Source organism: Culex quinquefasciatus, chromosome 1, assembly GCF_015732765.1.
Source record: "Culex quinquefasciatus strain JHB chromosome 1, VPISU_Cqui_1.0_pri_paternal, whole genome shotgun sequence".
Classification (NCBI taxonomy): Eukaryota; Metazoa; Arthropoda; class Insecta; order Diptera; family Culicidae; genus Culex; species Culex quinquefasciatus.
In genome coordinates, this window is record NC_051861.1 from 122,055,832 (window position 1) to 122,075,914 (window position 20,083).

At 35.1% G+C, this 20,083-nt stretch overlaps 3 protein-coding genes across 8 annotated transcripts in view; 1 reads left to right on the forward strand and 2 right to left on the reverse strand.

The window, feature by feature from the left end:
- The window catches only part of LOC6043387 (otoferlin), a 75,625-nt gene extending 72,046 nt beyond the window's left edge, over window positions 1-3,579 (forward strand). For all 6 annotated transcript variants that reach the window (XM_038248069.1, XM_038248056.1, XM_038267117.1 and 3 more), the window contains 3 exons: window positions 31-281; window positions 337-852; window positions 1,440-3,579. In XM_038248069.1, coding sequence (XP_038103997.1) covers window positions 31-281; window positions 337-852; window positions 1,440-1,620 — 948 coding nt within the window. In that variant the 3' untranslated portion in view covers window positions 1,621-3,579. The remainder of the gene's footprint in view (window positions 1-30; window positions 282-336; window positions 853-1,439) is intronic.
- LOC6043385 (TNF receptor-associated factor 5) lies at window positions 3,435-10,885 on the reverse strand. Its single transcript, XM_038248093.1, has 5 exons — window positions 10,686-10,885; window positions 9,678-10,097; window positions 9,256-9,602; window positions 3,966-4,362; window positions 3,435-3,901 (listed from the first exon to the last, which is right to left on the reverse strand). Exons 1-5 carry the CDS (start codon window positions 10,776-10,778, stop codon window positions 3,593-3,595), a joined length of 1,566 nt encoding a protein of 521 aa, XP_038104021.1. The 5' UTR covers window positions 10,779-10,885; the 3' UTR covers window positions 3,435-3,592.
- Window positions 10,886-11,014: 129 nt separating this feature from the next.
- LOC6054175 (ras-related protein Rab-27A) overlaps window positions 11,015-20,083 on the reverse strand; it is a 44,823-nt gene continuing 35,754 nt past the window's right edge. The window contains exons 2-3 of the mRNA XM_038248817.1: window positions 19,658-19,879; window positions 11,015-12,020 (exon numbers count right to left, since the gene is read on the reverse strand). Coding sequence (XP_038104745.1) covers window positions 11,490-12,020; window positions 19,658-19,810 — 684 coding nt within the window. The 5' untranslated portion in view covers window positions 19,811-19,879 and the 3' untranslated portion in view covers window positions 11,015-11,489. The remainder of the gene's footprint in view (window positions 12,021-19,657; window positions 19,880-20,083) is intronic.

Sequence of the window (20,083 nt, forward strand, 5' to 3'; positions counted from 1 at the left end):
TGACAAGAATATCAAGCGAGCTTCTTTCAGATCGTTCCGGAGCACATCGAGTCACGATCGCTGTACAACAATGACAAACCGGGTATCGAGCAGGGTAAGCTGGAGATGTGGGTGGACATGTTTCCGATGGATATGCCGCTGCCGGGACCTCCGGTGGACATATCGCCGCGGAAGCCCAAATCGTACGAGCTGCGAGTGGTCATCTGGAACACGGACGATGTTGTGCTGGAGGATGATGCGTTCTTTACCGGCGAGAAGATGTCGGATATTTACGTCAAGGGGTATGATTAGGGGATGCAAATTGGCATGCAGGTTTCTAACGAATGATTCTTTTAGGTGGCTGAAGGGTCCACAGGACAACCAGGCCACGGACATCCACTACCGGTCGCTGACCGGTGAGGGAAACTTCAACTGGCGATTCATCTATCCGTTCGAGTATCTTGCGGCGGAGGAGCGAATCGTTCTGTCCCGGAAGGAGTCCCTCTTCAGTTGGGACGAGACGGAAGTGAAGATTCCAGCTCGCCTCGAGCTGCAAGTCTGGGACGCAGACCACTTCTCGGCCGATGACTTTCTTGGGGCGATATCGCTAAACCTGAACCGGTTCCCACGGGGGGCCAAGTCCTCCAAACTGTGCACGCTGGACATGCTCAAAACGGACAACGTCCCGACGGTGAATATTTTCAAGCAGAAGCGGGTCCGCGGCTGGTGGCCGTTCTTCATCAAGAAGGAAAATGACGAGATGGAGCTGACCGGGAAGGTGGAGGCGGAAATTCATCTGCTGACCAAGGAGGAAGCGGAGAAAAATCCCGCCGGGTACGGTCGGAACGAACCGGATCCGCTGGAGAAGCCCAAGTGAGTATCCACCTTGAAAATGTTCCGTTAGTGTTCAACCGGACGCACTCTTTTGTTTACGTGGCGCTTTCAACACAAAATGCTCTTTTGTTTACGTGGCGCTTCGGTGTTCTAGCGGACGTGCTCTTTTGTTTACTAGCAATCAAAAACAAAACAAATTTCAACTTCCCTGGCACATCCGTTTGATGCTGTGATCCAATCTCAACTGACGTTTGACTTGCACTCTCGTTCGTTCGTTTGAATGACAGTTCGCACCATTTACACGTTGAACTTTGTTTACCCATTTTATTCGACTTTATTACCAACGGAAAATTCATCACAACTCTACATTAGCTAACTGTCAATTAAGCCAAGATTTTTCTGTCACTGATTGTGTGGAGCGATTTTAACTTGGGAGATGTGAGCCGCTATCGTGCAAAATTCTGAAAAAGACTTATTTCATTTGAAATATTGTAAGAATTGTGATAAACATTTCGATGAAACATTTCAACGTTGCGAAAGCTTCACCACTTTAAGGATATTTTTCGCGAAATTTAACATTCATTATCCTGTGCTTTTTTGCTCTTCCCAATCGCCATGCCTTCCAGTCGACCGGATGCGTCCTTCATGTGGTTCCTCAATCCGCTCAAGTCGGTCCGCTACATCGTCTGGCACAACTACAAGTGGCGAATCATCAAGGGCCTCATCATAATTGGGTTGGCCCTCCTGCTGTTGCTGTTCTTCTACGCCATCCCGGGCTACTCCGTGAAAAAGATGCTGGGCGCGTAATTTTCTGTATCGTTTTCGTTGTGTGGAAATAAAGTTTTACTCTTTTTTTTTTGTTTTTGTAACAACCCGTATGAACGTAATTTTATCAATTCAAGACTGGATATTAGTTTTTTTTTTAAGATTTGTTATTGAATCTACTTGAAACTTTAGATAACAAGATGCACCTCTAGATAAATGAAGGAACTAAAAATGGAATGACATTGAAAGTGATTAACATCGAATCGTTTTGCATATCAGTATTAAACCACCAAACAAACACAAAATTGAGAATCCAACTTTAACAACATTTACAAAAAAATGCTTTTAAAAAAATCGAGCGCTTATTGTACAAAGAACATAAACAATGTAAATAACAAGTGAAATCTATTTTGCCACACGTTTTCCAAATTTTCCTCTTCCATTATAAAATTCAACCACTTCACAGTGTGAGTTATAGACTTTTCCACAAACCGGATTCCACTATTAAACAATCAAAACATTTTACTCTAAAGAAATAAAATCAAGAAACGACGCAGCTATTTATTCTCAATCTATGGTAGAACAGTGGGGCTTACTAGCGATTGTAGTTAGAGTAAAGTATATATTTTATCGTACCAAAACAAACATAAATGCTTTAAAAGAAACCATTTTCTCTCTCTCAATTTCACCTCCCAAAAAATCCACACATGATAAAGAAACAAAGAACTTTCCCTCATATCGCTCAAATTCGAGCTTCGATTCAGACCAATCAAGTAGAAGTATTTACACGTAAAGCATAGATTATGGGTAATCCGATGTTATCGTATAAAAATTGCAAGTGTACATTTTAGGTGAAATTTAACGGGCGTTTCGTACGCACTCACCCACACTCATACAAATTCATTGCACAAAAAAAAAAACACATACGAACGAAAACGTAGAGCAAAATAAAACCAAAATGCAGGATTGATCAACGTTAGAAAACAATACTATTGGGTTAAGCGAAGAGTAAAAGATTACTTTGTACGCGTAAATTACCGTTAACGTATTTTATCATTAAAGTATATCAGAAGAAAATGTTGCAGAAAGTCGAGGGAAGGGAATCGGTTTTAAAAGCAGTTTTTGAAAGTGGGTGTGTTACTTTATTGACCGTAATTTATACCACCGTTAAAACCGTGTGTTTTGTTAGCTGTTTACTCAAACTGTTGAAGAAAGTGTGCATTTGAGAATACATTGTTCATAACTGCTGGCATTCTTTATTAGAAAAACTTTCTGTGTTTATGAAAACCACGCTTTGAAAAATGTTTTGTTTGAAACGAAAAATAACTTTTTACAACGCCTTTTTGCACGCACGCATTACTTATTATCATCAAAGCCAAATTTACTCAGAAATTACTAGATGCGGCCAACTTTATTCCAAATCTGACGTTTGCCGCATTTACTCATTTCTGAATTAGTTCGGTTTTGACGAAAATGAGTAATTTTGGATGAGCGTTTGATGCCAAACGTCAGATTGCTGAGTGTAGTTTACCCATTTATGTGTTAAATCACCCAAATCTGACGTTTAACCTCACAGCTCATTTCTGAGTAATCCAGTTCCAAGAAGCATTGGGGATGTGAGCCGTTAATGCTTCTACCTTGTTAGATGTCAAACTTCTTTTATCATTTCAGTTGGCAAAACAAATTCTTTCATTAACTAACCTGAAATAAATTGTTCATGAATGTCAACACCAAGGTAAACACGACACTTCCCCCAAAAAACCAAGAAAATCAATCCACCTAGTTGCGGTATAAAAGTAAACACAAAATGATAACAAAAATTGCTCTTTAGACTACACAAAACTGATTCAAAGTAATTTGTTACATATACTATATTTATTCTATAAGATATTCCAAATTTTAACAAAACACAGATTTGACACATACACTGAAAAAAAAGATGAATCAAACACTGAAACAAAACCTCCACTTATGAGCATATGAATAAACAACTCAAATCAACCCGTCCGCACTCTCAATGATCGATCCGAACTTCCAAAAATATCGCATCATCTTTAACGTAATGCTCCGACCGCAGCACCACCTGGTGCGGAATGTGGATGTACTGATTCTTCTCGTAGTGCTGATGTTTCCGACGAGCCATCACCGTTTTGGAAAAATCCACCGCCTTCTTCCGGTCCGCCGGCTGATCCCGCAAGCTGACCGTCCCCGTCAGCACGCACGGCCATTCGAGCAGATTGTCGTAGTACCCGTTGACGACCACAAGTCCCACGATCAGATTCCGACCACGCCACGTGCCGATCCCATTCAGGCTTGCTTCGAGCTGAAAATAAAATACAAAGTTTAATAATTCGAGCAGTCCATACAAAACAAACTGCTCGACTCACGCGCAGCGTGTACCCAAACGGCCTATCGCAAAACAGCGGACTCTTGATCATCAGTTCGTTCTCTTGGGACTCCCGAAAGCGCTTGTCAAACTGGTCGATGCGCCAAATCAGATGCCCGTTGGTGCTTTGGAGCGCGGACAGCTTTTCCTGGTGCTGCAGGTGCACCTGCAGGTCGTCCAGGCACTGCTTGGTGTAGTACGTTTCGCGGCGGTACTTTTCCAGCGTCTTGTGGATCTTTTCGCTGGTGTCCTCGGACGAGTTGACGGTGTTGAGGACGCCCTTTAGCTCGTAGTCGAGCTTGGCTTGTTTGTCGAGCTGCTCCTGGATGACCATTCGCATCGGGTCGATTTCGCCGCGCAGCTCGAACACCTGGCGTTTGGTTTCCTCCTGGAAGATGCTGTGAGAAATGTAAACAAACATGTAAATAAATTGCATTGCAATAAATAAACAGGTAACATTAACTTAAAAAAAACACTGTTGGTAATTTTTGTCAATGGAGCACCCGCCGTCGAGCAGTTTTTGCTTTTTTCTACTGTGTATTTCTTTTGATGCGAACTGTCAAAAACTGCTCGACGGCGGGTTCTCCATTGGGCCATTTTTGTCATTTTGGCCATTTTGGTCATTTTTGTAATTATTGCAAATTTTGTAATTTTTGTAACTTATGTAATTTTTGTATTTTTGTAATTTTTGTAATTTTTGTAATTTTTGTAATTTTTGTAATTTTTGTGATTTTTGTAATTTTTGTATTTTTTGTATTTTTTGTAATTTTTTTAATTTTTGTAATTTTTGTAATTTTTGTAATTTTGTATTTTTGTAATTTTGTAATTTTGTAATTTTTGTAATTTTGTAATTTTGTAATTTTTGTAGTTTTTGTAATTTTTGTAATTTTTGTAATTTTTGTAATTTTTGTAATTTTTGTAATTTTTGTAATTTTTGTAATTTTTGTAATTTTTGTAATTTTTGTATTTTTGTAATTTTTGTAATTTTTGTAATTTTTGTAATTTTTGTAATTTTTGTAATTTTTGTAATTTTTGTAATTTTTGTAATTTTGTAATTTTTGTAATTTTTGTAATTTTTGTAATTTTTGTAATTTTTGTAATTTTTGTAATTTTTGTAATTTTTGTCATTTTGTCATTTTGGTCATTTTAGTCATTTTAGTAATTTTGTAATTTTTGTAATTTTGTAATTTTGTAATTTTTGTAATTTTGTAATTTTGTAATTTTGTAATTTTGTAATTTTGTAATTTTTGTAATTTTGTATTTTTGTAATTTTGTATTTTTGTAATTTTTGTATTTTTGTAATTTTTGTAATTTTTGTAATTTTTGTATTTTGTATTTTTGTATTTTGTATTTTTGTATTTTTTGTATTTTTTGTCATTTTTGTAATTTTTGTACTTTTTGTAATTTTTGTATTTTTTGTCATTTTGGTCATTTTGGTCATTTTAGTCATTTTAGTCATTTTAGTCATTTTAGTCATTTTAGTCATTTTAGTCATTTTAGTCATTTTAGTCATTTTAGTAATTTTAGTAATTTTTGTAATTTTTGTAATTTTTGTAATTTTTGTAATTTTTGTAATTTTTGTAATTTTTGTAATTTTTGTAATTTTTGTAATTTTTGTAATTTTTGTAATTTTTGTAATTTTTGTATTTTTGTAATTTTTGTAATGTTTGTAATTTTTGTATTTTGTATTTTTGTAATTTTTGTATTTTTGTATTTTTTTGTATTTTTGTATTTTTGTATTTTTGTATTTTTGTATTTTTGTAATTTTTGTAATTTTGTAATTTTTGTAATTTTGTAATTTTGTAATTTTTGTATTTTGTAATTTTTGTAATTTTTGTAATTTTTGTAATTTTTGTAATTTTTGTAATTTTTGTAATTTTTGTAATTTTTGTAATTTTTGTAATTTTTGTAATTTTTGTAATTTTTGTAATGTTTGTAATTTTTGTATTTTTTGTAATTTTTGTAATTTTTGTATTTTTGTATTTTTTTGTATTTTTTGTATTTTTTGTATTTTTTGTATTTTTTGTAATTTTTGTAATTTTTGTAATTTTTGTATTTTTGTATTTTTTGTATTTTTTGTATTTTTTGTAATTTTTGTAATTTTTGTACTTTTTGTAATTTTTGTAATTTTTGTCATTTTGGTCATTTTGGTCATTTTAGTCATTTTAGTCATTTTAGTCATTTTAGTCATTTTAGTAATTTTTGTAATTTTTGTAATTTTTGTAATTTTTGTAATTTTTGTAATTTTTGTAATTTTTGTAATTTTTGTAATTTTTGTAATTTTTGTAATTTTTGTAATTTTTGTAATTTTTGTAATTTTTGTAATTTTTGTAATTTTTGTAATTTTTGTAATTTTTGTAATTTTTGTAATTTTTGTCATTTTTGTCATTTTGGTCATTTTGGTCATTTTGGTCATTTTGGTCATTTTGGTCATTTTGGTCATTTTGGTCATTGTTTGTCATGTTTGTCATTTTGGTCATTTTGGTCATTTTTGTCATTTTGGTCATTTCAGTCATATTAGTCATTTTGGTCATTTTAGTCATTTCGGTCATTTTGGTCATTTTGGTCATTTTGGTCATTTTGGCCATTTTGGTCATTTTGTCATTTTCGTCATTTTAGTCATTTTAGTCATTTAGCATTTTTGTCATTTTGGTCATTTTGGTCATTTTGCCATTTTCGTCATTTTGGTCATTTTGGTCTTTTTGTCGTTTTGGTCATTTTGGTCATTTTGGTCATTTTGGTAATTTTGGTCATTTTGGTCATTTTGGTAATTTTGGTAATTTTGGTCATTTTGGTAATTTTGGTCATTTTGGTCATCTTGGTAATTTTGGTCATGTTTGTCAATATTGCCATTTTGCCATTTTGGTCATTTTTGACATTTTGGTCATTTTCGTCATTTTGGTCATTTTGGTCATTTTGGTCATTTTGGTCATTTTGGTCATTTTGGTCATTTTGGTCATTTTGGCCATTTTGGTCATTTTAGTCATTTTGGTCATTTCGGTCATTTTGGTCATTTTGGTCATTTTAGTTACTTTAGTCATTTTGCTCATTTTGGTCATTTTGGTCATTTTGGCCATTTTGGTCATTTTGTCATTTTCGTCATTTTAGTCATTTTAGTCATTTTAGCATTTTTGTCATTTTGGTCATTTTGGTCATTTTGCCATTTTCGTCATTTTGGTCATTTTAGTTATTTTGGCCATTTTGGTCATTTTGGTCATTTTAGTCATTTTAGTCATTTTAGCATTTTTGTCATTTTGGTCATTTTGGTCATTTTAGTTATTTTGGCCATTTTGGTCATTTTGGTCATTTTAGTCATTTTAGTCATTTTTTTCATTTTGGTCATTTTAGTCATTTTGGTCATTTTGGTCATTTTGGTCATTTTGGCCATTTTGGTCATTTTGTCATTTTCGTCATTTTAGTCATTTTAGTCATTTTAGCATTTTTGTCATTTTGGTCATTTTGGTCATTTTGCCATTTTCGTCATTTTGGTCATTTTGGTCTTTTTGTCGTTTTGGTCATTTTATCATTTATCATTTGGTCATTTTGGGCATTTGGTAATGGTATCTTGGTCATTTTGGTAATTTTGGTCATTTTAATCATGGTAATTTTATCATGTCTATTCAACCATTATCTTTGGTCATTTTTGACATTTTGGTCATTTTAGTCATTTTGATCATTTTGGTCATTTTGTCCATTTTTATCATTTTGGTCATTTTGTTCATTTTGGTCATTTTGGTCATTTTAGTCATTTTGGTCATTTTGGTAATTTTGGCCATTTTGGTCATTTTGGTCATTTTGGTCATTTTGGTCATTTTGGTCATTTTTGTCATTTTGGTCATTTCGGTCGTTTTGGTCGTTTTGGTCATTTTGGTCATTTTAGTCATTTTCGTCATTTTGGTCATTTTGGTCATTTAGGGCATTCGATCTTTTTGGTCATTTTGGTCATTTTGGTCATTTTGGTCATTTTGGTCATTTTGATCATTTTGGTCATTTTGGTCATTTTGGTCATTTTGGTCATTTTGGTCATTTTGGTCATTTTGGTCATTTTAGTCATTTTGGTCATTTTAGTCATTTTGGCCATTTTGGTCATTTTAGTCATTTTGTTCATTTTTGTCATTTTGGTCATTGTGGTCATTTTGGTAATTTTGGCCATTTTGGTCATTTCGGTCATTTTGGTCATTTTGCTCATTTTGATCATTTTTGTCATTTTGGTCGTTTTGGTCATTTTGGTCATTTTAGTCATTTTGCTCATTTTGGTCATTTTGGTCATTTAGGTCATTCGATCTTTTTGGTCATTTTGGTCATTTTGGTCATTTTGGTCATTTTGATCATTTTAGTCATTTTGGTCATTTTGCTCATTTTGGTCATTTTGGTCACTTTGGTCATTTTGGTCATTTTGGTCATTTTGGTCATTTTGATCATTTTAGTCATTTTGGTCATTTTGCTCATTTTGGTCATTTTGGTCACTTTGGTCATTTTGGTCATTTTGGTCATTTTGGTCATTTTGATCATTTTGGTCATTTTGGTCATTTTGGTCATTTTGGTCATTTTTGTCATTTTTATCATTTTTGTCATTTTGGTCATTTTGGTAATTTTAGTCATTTTGGTCATTTTGGCCATTTTGGTCATTTTGGTCATTTTGGTAATTTTTGTTGATTTTGGTCATTTTTGTCATTTTGGTCATTTTAGTCATTTTAGTTATTTTGCTCATTTTGGCCAATTTGGTCATTTTGGTCATTTTGGTCATTTTGGTGGTCATTTTGGTCATTTTGGTCATTTTGGTCATTCGATCATTTTGGTCGTTTTGCTCATTTTGGTCATTTTAGTCATTTTGGTCTTTTTGGTCATTTTGGTCATTTTGGTCATTTTTGTCATTTTAGTTATTTTAGTCATTTTGGTCATTTTGGTCATTTTGGTCATTTTTGTCATTTTTGTCATTTTAGTTATTTTAGTCATTTTTGTCATTTTGGTAATTTTTGTCATTTTGGTCTTTTTGGTCATTTTTGTCATTATTGTCATTTTTGTCATTTTTGTCATTTTTGTCATTATTGTCATTTTTGTCATTTTTGTCATTTTTGTCATTTTTGTCATTTTGGTCATTATGGTCATTTTTGTCATTTTTGTTATTTATATTTCTTCTGCATTTTTTTGTAATTTTTGTAAGTTTTTTCTTCATTTAAGTATTCAATTATAAATCCCTAATGTTTTCAGTTGAATTCGAAATTTACTCCAAATGTTCATGCTAAATTCTAGATAACAACCTCCTTCCCGCCCCCTAAAATCCAACTCACCGAATCGAATTGTGGTGATCCTCCAGAACCACATCAACGGTTTGCAGCTTGCTTTCGATGTCCTCGATGGCAGCCCTCGATTCCTCCCCGGGCATTGGCCCGTTCGGTTGCACCACTCTCTGCCTTTCAACGGCCAGATTTTCCAGCTCCGATTGCAGGTGGTTTAGCCGGCTCTCAATCATCACCAGTTTGGCTTCGCGTGACTTGCTCACGGCGACCGATTCTTGGTGCTGTGGTGAGTGAGTGGTTTGCTGTGGTGGAGGTGGTGGCGGCTGCGGCAACTTTTTCACCTCCTCCGTCAGTTCGTTAAAGCGGGTGGTGAGGTCCGAACGCCAGGACTCGATTTGCTGGATTGGGTGGAGATTATTATTAAATTGAAGTCACGTGTTTTTTTAGGGTAGTGGTAACGTCATTGAACGCACCTGATACTGCTTCAACAGTCGGTTAATGTCAATTTTGCACCGTTCAATGTCGACGCAGCGGCTGCCAGTTTCTTCGTTGATGCACTTTTTGAGTGCGTTCAAAACGTCACCGACCTTTGCGGTCCACTCGTCGCCCAGCAAGGAGCGTTTCTTGAGCTGACCAACGTCAATTATTAGCGAGAATCGTTGGCGAATTTCCTCATTTAGGGTTCCACGCAAAGCGGCAACTTCTTGCTCGAGTTCGCGAACACGGTCGGAATCTGGAGACGGCCCCTTTCCGGAGTCTGGCAGCTGTTTTGGTTCCTCCCCGAAGCCCTCCGGACAGCGGTTCAGGTGGCGGTCCATTTCTTTCTGGGTGTAGTAAGCCCCACACTCGTTGGGACATTTGGTTAAAATTTGGCCACATGTGACCAGGTGGGCCTGAAATTTTGGTGTTGGGGTTACTGATGTTGTCCTCCGATTTGCTTTAGATCGAATAAGTTCAATGTTGGTCCCAATTGAGGTAACTCTGTCTAGTTTACTGTCATTTTTTAACAGTTAGTGAGACAGAGTTTACGTTACCTCAATTGAGATCACCATTGAACCGTCTCAATGTGGGGCTAATCTGAGGACAACATTAGTAGCTCAACTAAACAAGTTTTCTTCGTCCAATAGAAAAAAAAATATAAGTGAAAAAAAGGTTCAAGTCTCCATTTCTAAAAATATTTCACTTGACCCCGAAAAAGAAGACTGTCATCACCTTCGTTATCGGCGAATTCCACCGGCCTTCGCCTGCAAGCGCCATGAGCAATGTTTACATTTTTTTATCGCACGCAACATAGTAGGCGACGCTGACGAAATAATTGCCACCAACACCACCCTGAACCCAGCTGATAACGCCAACCGCACACCACTCCAAATGTCACTTTCGTTTCGCAACAGGTTGGCGCGATAAGCCCGCGCTCGTAATTGGTGCCTCTGGTTAGAATTTTAATTACAGCGACTAAAACGAAGAAGCAAAAAACTCACCTCAATTTCATCGTTCTCGAACCACTCGTTGCAGAAGTAGCACGAAGTTTTGTTGAACTTGACTTTTGTCGTCGACGACGACGACGACGCCATGTTGGATTCGGGCAAACCTCTGAAAAAGATCGCGTTTCCGGTGACGCTTGGCCAACTAGATCGGACGACTAATCGAGCGCTTCTGGGTGTCGGTTTCCGAGCAGCCGCGTAGTAGGCCGAGTTTTTTTTTTATCTCGTCGGTCGCGCTATCATTTTGCGAGAGTTTTTGATAAGAAATGTTCAAGTGCACGCTGAACTGGGAAGCGTCATCTGGGAAGGGAAACGCGACACCGAACTGGTTCAAAATCTGAAAGGAGCGTTTTATTCTCTCATCAACATTTGAATACATCTACTACGGGTGGTCAACATTCAATAATACTGGCTTTTTTTCTTTGGTTTCTCATATTTCATTCAATGAATATTGTCTTATTCACAAGATGTTTTTGTATAGGTTTTCTTTGGTTTCTAGCTTAAGGTTACACCGACAACATCCGCTTGCGTGGTTCTACAAATATCGATATAATTAGAGTTCTAACCTTACTGTTACAAGAAGTATATTTTCGTTTACTAAATTGTGTCTCCTTCCAGGAGTATCCAACATGTGTCTGTGAGGATCTTCTCTAACAACCTTGGTTTGGCGTAGAGCCACATCAATTCTCTTTCAAAAAGACAATCTTCCGATTGACGCTCGAGTAGAGTGGTATAAAATTCTATTCCGACAAAAATTCAACTATTTTCCGTCCCAAATACTGCAAAAACACAACTCTCAGTTCAACACCTGCACCCAGTCGGCACATGGTCCTCATCGGAAACGGTGGTCCCACCCCCGTCCAGCCTAATCGGCGGATTCTTCGTGTCCACAAACAACTTCGGCACCCCTCGCCGCGCCTGGATCGTCGAGCTCAGCACGATCGTCTCGATCCGCTTCATGACCTTGTCCAGCAACAACTCAATAGCCATCTTCACGTTGTGCCCCGTAAACGCGCTCGTCTCAATGTAATCGATCTGGTACTTGTCCGCCAGCGCCTTGGCCCTCGTCTCGCTGATGACCCGCTTGTGGTCCAGGTCGGCCTTGTTGCCGCACAGGATAATGTCCGGGTCGTCGCAGTACGCGTGCAGCCGCAGCTGCTCCATCCAGTTCTGCACGTCCAGGAAGCTCTGCTCGTTGGTGATGTCGAAGATCAGAATGAAGCCCATCGAGTCGCGGTAAAATGCGGTGGTCAGGCTGCGGAACCGTTCCTGGCCGGCCGTGTCCCACAGCTGCAGGTGTATCCGGTGGTTGATGCCGTTCGAGGTGTAGAGCTGGAAGTAATTATAATGTTTTGAATATTCTTAAAACTTTAAAATAAGTTTGTTTGAACCCAAACTAGGCCTGTTTTGAATAAGCGTGAACGGGTAAAATGTCGTCAAACCTATCAAAATATGAGTAGTAATTACTCAAAACATTACGCGTACAAATTGAGTTTACCCAACTGAGGACTTTGTTGGTAACCGTGTACACACACATTCAAACTCACTCAGTTTTCGTCAAATCCGACTCTATTCAGAAATAAGTAAATGGAGAAAGTGTCAGATTTCAGTAAAATTCATCCAGATCTGAGTGAAATTCAAAATGAATCTGACGTAGGTCCCATTCAGCCATTACTGTGTAGATTTAGACGAAAGTTGAGTAATTTAAAATAAGGATGTATCTTGACCGGAAATTTTATTTTAAATTGAAAAAATCCATATGCATTAAGAAAATGATTCAATTCTGAGCAAGTGTGACTTTGCATGTTATAAGTATAAAAAAAATTACTTAATCCGCCTATATGGTTGGTGCCTTCCACACTCTTTACCAACTATTGACTCGATGGGTTTGGACACAAATTTCATCTAGTTTTTTTTCTTCTAAAAATCCGCCCTAAAAATTACACAGATATCACTTAAGTGGTCATAATTCGAAACAGGGTTGCCAGATATTTGATGACTTGTTGGAAAGGTCTTTTGATTACCTTACCAACGATGTATAACATGACGATATTTGAATCGATTTTCCGTCACTTATCCAACATCCTGATCAATACAAAAACACATTTTTATGCATAACTTTAGAACTAAACGTCAAAACTTTATAAAAATCAATAGGTTCGTATGGGACCTTAAACCAAAACAAATACAACTGGTTTGGACCAAATCGATTCAGCCACACGGAGAAAAAAGAGTTCCCAAAATCGTGAACACCCGTTCATGACATTGGGAATCACGAACAAAGTGTTCAAATGCCATGGTACGATTTTCAAAAAACGTGAACTCAGTGAGAATTTCGGTCGCATATACACACATACCCACTCACAGACATTTATTCAGTTTTCAATTCTGAGTCAATAGATATACATGAAGGTTGGTCTACCAGCTTTCTGTGAACAGTTCATTTTTAGTGCAGGATTATAGCCTTACCTCAGTGAGGAAGGCAAAACCGTGACAAAGAGAGGGATGGGGTAAATTTTGGCTGATTGTAGCGTGACGTACTTTATGGATGAAGCCTGTTAATGAGGACTATTCAGAAAAAATGGCACAAGGAAAAAAAATTGTCGATTTTTGCATTACGCTTTTTTTTACAAAAAAAAAAAATCCCCAAAATCCGCAATTTTATAAATAAGGTATGTTTTAGGATTTTTCAAAAATAGTGTTCACTTCAGTTTTTTTTAAGTTGAATAAAATTTTCAGTTTGGATCAAGACTAACATTTCGAAAGGCCAAATATAAAACATTACGCTCTCTTTTCGATTGCAAATTTTATTTTATAATTAGGCCGATGCAAATATTTAAAAAAGTTTTTGTCCCTCGGCCCTGGCCGAGGTCAAGGGGGGGGGGGGGCAAAAAAATATAAAAATTTAAATAACAAACCATAATCTTCACATTTAAATGAAAAAAAAAAGTGTTTTAAAATGCATTTTACACTTAGTTCAGTTGTTTTGAAATCATCAGTTTTCAAAAAATCAAAACTCATCAAAATAAAAAAAAAACAAAAATTGTATCGAAAAAAAAGATTTTGCATCGAAAATTTTCAAAAAATCTTAAGATTTTTTAATAAACCCATACATGCTAAAAATGATTTTAAACGCAGGAGAATGTATTTTAATTTGATTTCAGCTGGTTGCCCTTGAATTTTCATTGAAATTTTGAAGTTTATTGTAAAAATATTTTTTTTGCCCCCTGATTTTTCCGGCCAATTTTGAAGGGGGTGACAAAAAATTTTAAAAATATTTGTACCAGTCTTAAAACAAAAAAAATAGTAAAATTTATTTTTTTCCAAAAAACATATTTCTTCGGAAAATCAAACTTGGCGTCAACATTTTGGCCAATATTTTTTTATGGCAAAATGTAGCGGTTTTTTTGTCCATTAAAAAATAAATTTATTTCAAAAAAGAGGAACTTCGAGAAATAGTTTTTTTTGTCTTAAACATTTTAACTAAAAAATCGGCTTATTTTTTCCGTGTACCATTTATTCTGAATCGTGCTACAACTTTGCCGAAGACACCAAACCGATAAGAAAATGCCTGCAATAGATACAGATTTTCGAATATTTACGAACCATTATTGTATGGAGCCTTGTACGGTTGAATCTTTGGTCATAGGGAAGGCCCTTACCAAGCTTGAGTCAAGTTTAAAAAAAAATGGAAAAAACACGAAGTCGGTCGATTTTGTAGAGAATTTCTCAAATGAAAAATTAAACTTTTCAGCATTTTCTTTTCACTCAAATTAAGCTATTTTATTTTCATTTAAAAATTTGTAAATTTTAGATCACAGATCAGGAAAGGCAAACATAATTACAAAATAAATAAAAATGAAGCCCAATATTTAAAAATGACCAGTTTTTAGGCATTTAAAAAGATTAGTCTTAATTCAAACACGTCGAAACTATTTGTTTTTTTTTTTGTAAAAAATTTCACAACGGGTCCATGGTTAAAAAATAGGGCCTAGCTAGATATCACTGAGAAAAATAATTTTTCGCAAATTTGAAACTTTTACAGGCCACTCAGCAACTAAAAGTTCGATTTACAAATTCCAAATAAAAATTGTAGGAAGTTTCCTCCAGCTTTTCGTGTTTTTTTTCGCTGGGTTGCTTATCATTCATATGTATATTTGAACTAAGAAAAACTGAACATTTTTGAAAAAATATCTCAAAATGCCATAGCTTAAAAACTTCATTGAACTTCATCTTTATCAAAAAATGTGTGAAGCCAACTTCGAGTGCCTTAGTAACCTTTTAATTGAAATAATATTTTAAAAATTTTAATTGAAAATATTTTCTAAGACTTCTAAAAAATCATTATTTTTTCCAAAAATAAATATATTTCCTCTTCGAATTTTTGCACTAGAGCAGTTCTCTAGGATTTCGGTCAATCGTTTTTTTTTGTATTTTTTAATTCGACTGAAACTTTTTTGGTGCCTTCGGTATGCCCAAAGAAGCCATTTTGCATCATTAGTTTGTCCATATAATTTTCCATACAAATTTCGCAGCTGTCCATACAAAAATGATGTATGAAAATTCAAAAATCTGTATCTTTTAAAGGATTTTTTTGATCGATTTGGTGTCTTCGGCAAAGTTGTAGGTATGAATACGGACTACACTGGAAAAAAAATGATGCACGGTAAAAAAAATTTGGTGATTTTTTTATTTAACTTTTTATCACTAAAATTTGATTTGCAAAAAAACACTATTTTTAATTTTTTTATTTTTTGATATGTTTTAGAGGACATCAAATGCCAACTTTTCAGAAAATTCCAGGTTTTGCAAAAAATCATTGACCGAGTTATGAATTTTTTTTATCAATACTGATTTTTTCAAAAAATCGAAATTTTTGGTCGCAAAAATTTTTTAACTTCATTTTTCGATGTAAAATCAAATTTGCAATCAAAAAGTACTTTAGTCAAATTTTGATAAAGTGCACCGTTTTCAAGTTAAATCCATATTTAGGTGACTTTTTTGAAAATAGTAGCAGTTTTTAATTTTTTTTAAATTGGTGCACATGTTTGCACACTTTTGAAAAAAATATTTTTGAAAAGTTGAGAAAAAAAATTTCAAATCAAGACTAACATTTCAAAAGGGCCAAACATTCAATATCACGCCCTTTTAAAATGTGTGTCTTGATTTGAAAATTTTGAAAATATTGTTTTCGAAAAGATCCGAAAATTTCACAAATGTTTCATATGGGTCATTCCATCTCAACTGTGCACGAAAAAGTGCAAATTTGAAAATTACCCTCTCCGATCCTGCTCAAATTTGGCAGAGCTGTTGATACTATCAAAACATGCAAGAATCCCGAATTTCATCCAAATCGGACCACCCCCTCCATTTTTGTACCTCCCAAAAAAATCGACTTTTTGGCGATTTTTGGCCAAACCTCCTAGTTTCAAACGGCGATAGCTCAGGAACCACAAATCTCAGAAGGTCGGTCTTAGACTCAATTTTGAAGGAAATTGGACGTAGAATCCATTTCCGTGATCAAAATGTTGATTAATTTATTTTTTCTACCTGTATTGCGCAATTGAAAACTTTAAGCGGCCGTATCTCAAAACACCCCAACTTATTTTTTTTATTTGACCTCACCATCGTGTTTCCCGGACAATTTTACATAAGAATCACTTATCGACAGAAATGAATATGTTTCGTTCCAGAGATATCGAATTTTATAGTTTTGTGTTTTCGAGATTACCTACATCAGCTTCATTCGCCGCATCTGCAAGAAGCACACAGGCGGGCCGATCAATAACTGCTACCTGGTGTTCTTAGAGATGATTAATTTAATTTATATTTTTACAATTTTACGCAAATATTTGTTCAAATGGCTAATAGGGGAAATTCTCGTATGTTTGGCAGGTTAAGTCCTCGCTCCTAGTTTCGTCTAATTTGCTAATTTTCACTATTTAAACAAAACATTTTTCAAAACTTTTGATAGAAACTTGATTGTTCACTTCTTATTGAGCTATTTATCACTCGATTTCAGTTGAAAACGCTTTTAATCAGCTGTAAGTGAATGCCAAATCGCTGATATGGCAACATTAGAGGAACGCTGGAATGAGATGCTGTTCCCCTACCTTGATCAATCTATTTTTGTGAAAGGAATATTTATTGGGTTAATTTGAATGCACCGTTATTTACGTGTTGCTAACCGTTTTAGAGTACCTCCGAGGTCATGACTAGGGCCTTTATCATGGGCGGTAGCAAAATAGTGCCATTCAGCAAAAACAGCAGCCGTATTGTGTTCCAAGAATACAAGAATGAAAGAAGAAAAAAAAAACATTGTTGATCGGACGGTATCGAAATCATTGCAACTATATTTTGGAGAATTAGCCGCTTTGCAGCAGATCAAACTTTGTAATTTTCTTACATTTTTCAGTTTTATACTTTCCAGAAATTCTTTTCCTTTGTGATCGTGCTTTACTAGAGTACAACGTATCAACAAATTTTATTCATTTTAATTCATATTTTTTACTAAATAATGCGCTGCTCGCTCCGTCGGAATCCAATTCTGCCCTTTACTGTGTGTCGTTATTGCTCTGTCCTGTGGGTTAGCACAGAAATTCACTTCATTCAGATAAACGGATAAAGCAGATAAACATTCGTGATTAAACTCCAGTTTCCTACAGTGTTAAACAATTAATGTTTGCCCAATTTGATAAAGATTATTTATGATGAAATATTATTTCAATAAATGGCCAGGTAGCAGTTATTGATCAGCCCGCCTGTGTGCTTCTAGCAGATGCGGCGAATGAAGCTGATGTAGGTAATCTCGAAAACACAAAACTTTAAAATTCGATATCTCTGGAACGAAACATATTCATTTCTGTCGATAAGTGATTCTTATGTAAAATTGTCCGGGAAACACGATGGTGAGGTCAAATAAAAAAAATAAGTTGGGGTGTTTCGAGATACGGCCGTTTAAAGTTTTCAATTGCGCAATACAGGTAGAAAAAATAAATTAATCAACATGTTGATCACGGAAATGGATTCTACGTCCAATTTCCTTCAAAATTGAGTCTAAGACCGACCTTCTGAGATTTGTGGTTCCAGAGCTATCGCCGTTTGAAACTAGGAGGTTTGGTCAAAAATTGCCAAAAAGTCGATTTTTTGGGGAGGTACAAAAATGGAGGGGGTGGTCCGATTTGGATGAAATTCGGGATTCTTTCATGTTTTGATAGTATCAACAGCCCTGCCAAATTTGAGCAGGATCGAAGAGGGTAATTTTCAAATGCTGTTCCGCTTCAGATGGAATGACCCATATATTAACATTGAAAATCGGACCATTAGTTGCTGAGATATCGACATTAAAAAATGGTGGGCTGTTTGGGTGAGACTTAGAAAACATCAATTTTCTTGTTTTTAAACCTTTGCATTGCAATATCTCAGCAACTAAAGGTCGTATCAACAAAGTCAGAAGAAGCAAAATATAGAGAATTTTCTCAACTTTTCAAAAATATTTTTTTTTCAAAAGTGTGCAAACATGTGCACTAATTAAAAAAAATGAAAAACTGCGACTATTTTCAAAAAAGTCACCTAAATATGGATTTAATTTGAAAACGGTGCACTTTATCTAAATTTTTAATAAAGTACTTTTTGATTGCAAATTTGATTTTACATCGAAAAATGAAGTTGAAAAAATTGTGCGCCCAATATTTCGATTTTTTGAAAAAATCAGTATTGATTAAAAAATTCATAACTCGGTCAATGATTTTTTGCACAACCTGGAAATTTCTGAAAAGTTGGCATTTTATGTCCTCTAAAACATATCAAAAAATAAAAAAAATTAAAAATAGTGTTTTTTTGCAAATCAAATTTTAGTGATAAAAAGTTAAATAAAAAAATCACCAATTTTTTTACCGTGTATCATTTTTTTCCAGTGTAGTCCGTATCCATACCTACAACTTTGCCGAAGACACCAAATCGATCAAAAAAATCCTTTAAAAGATACAGATTTTTGAATTTTCATACATCATTTTTGTATGGACAGCTGCGAAATTTGTATGGAAAATTATATGGACAAACTAATGATGCAAAATGGCTTTTTTGGGCATAACGAAGGCACCAAAAAAGTTTCAGTCGGATTAAAAAATACAAAAATTAAAATTGAAGAAAAAAGACCGATTTCGTAGAGAATTGCTCACTATTCTAAACTCTAGCAAAAAATATGCTTTTTTAGTCCACTAAATCAAATCAAAATATTTCGAAAGTTAAAAATTGTGTATACTTGTAAAGAGTAAAATAAATTATGGTTATTTTTACATCTGAAAATGGTGTTAGATCTTGCGTAAAAAAAGTTTGATTTTAAAACAAGACCTGGGAAAGTTTTCATCAGTTTCAGTTTAAAATTACTCAAAAAAGAGATTTTCAACAACCACAATTTCTTCTTTCATTACTATGTAATTTAACTGTAAGTTATAAAGAGTCAAATAAAAATAATAAATTAGAATGCATTTTTTTTGCGCATGCCTATTTATGTCCTCAAAAGTCTACAACAAAGTCGAACACATCAAATCGATCAGAAATTCCTTCTCAATACACAGATTTTCGAATTAATATTGATAATGCATTTTTTTTTTTAAATTTCGAACTTTTGGCGAAATTTTAAAGATTTATTCAGCTATCAAAAACTAATCCAAATACCAGAACTTATTACTCAGTAAATTTGGGGTCGACAAAACCTCATTGAAATCAAATTTCACATTTCCTCAGTACTAAATGAGGTATTTCAGATGATCGGTAGATAACCAAATAACGACTTCTTCATAATTCAAATTTGAAGCGCTCATTTGCTCAGTACGTTTCTAACTAATCCCAACCATTACAACGGAAAACCCAACCCAAAATAGCTCATTTCCAGGGAATTTTCCTCTACTACTAATGCGCCCAAGACATTACCAACATTCACAGACAACCAGACCCCGCAAACTCACCACTCGCTTCTCGCGAAAGTCAATACCGACGGTCGAGATGAACTTGGTGTGGAACACGCCGTCCGTGTACTGGTACAGGAAGCTCGTCTTGCCGACGCCAGAGTCGCCGACGGTCAGGAATTTGATTAGATAGTCGTAGTCTATCGATGCCATGCTGGTGCAGCTGCCCGCCTCTCCTTTGATATGTTTCGGTTGTCCTGCTGCTGGTCCACGCCTGTCTGTCTGTTTGTGAAGAGAAAACACAACATTTTCCGGCCTTTGAGTTTCATATCTTGACATAGATGAGTTAGGAAGAAAGGTTTGGGAAACTGTCCGCTAGGTGCGCGCCTGTCGATTGCGTTTGACGTTTCAAAGCGTGTCATTTAGCGTGTAGCGCGTTTGCTCACTCCCGGTGAGCCACTCAGCTCAGTTGCAAAGCTTTTAATT

Bases quoted from the DNA above. Each gene is read 5' to 3' on its own strand.
- LOC6043385 (XM_038248093.1), bottom strand. From the start codon at position 10,778: ATGGCGTCGTCGTCGTCGTCGACGACAAAAGTCAAGTTCAACAAAACT. The intron at 4,363-9,255 runs GTGAGTTGGATT...CATTTCTCACAG, and splicing joins GATCACCACAATTCGATTCG to CATCTTCCAGGAGGAAACCA. The intron at 3,902-3,965 runs GTGAGTCGAGCA...TTTTATTTTCAG, and splicing joins CGTTTGGGTACACGCTGCGC to CTCGAAGCAAGCCTGAATGG.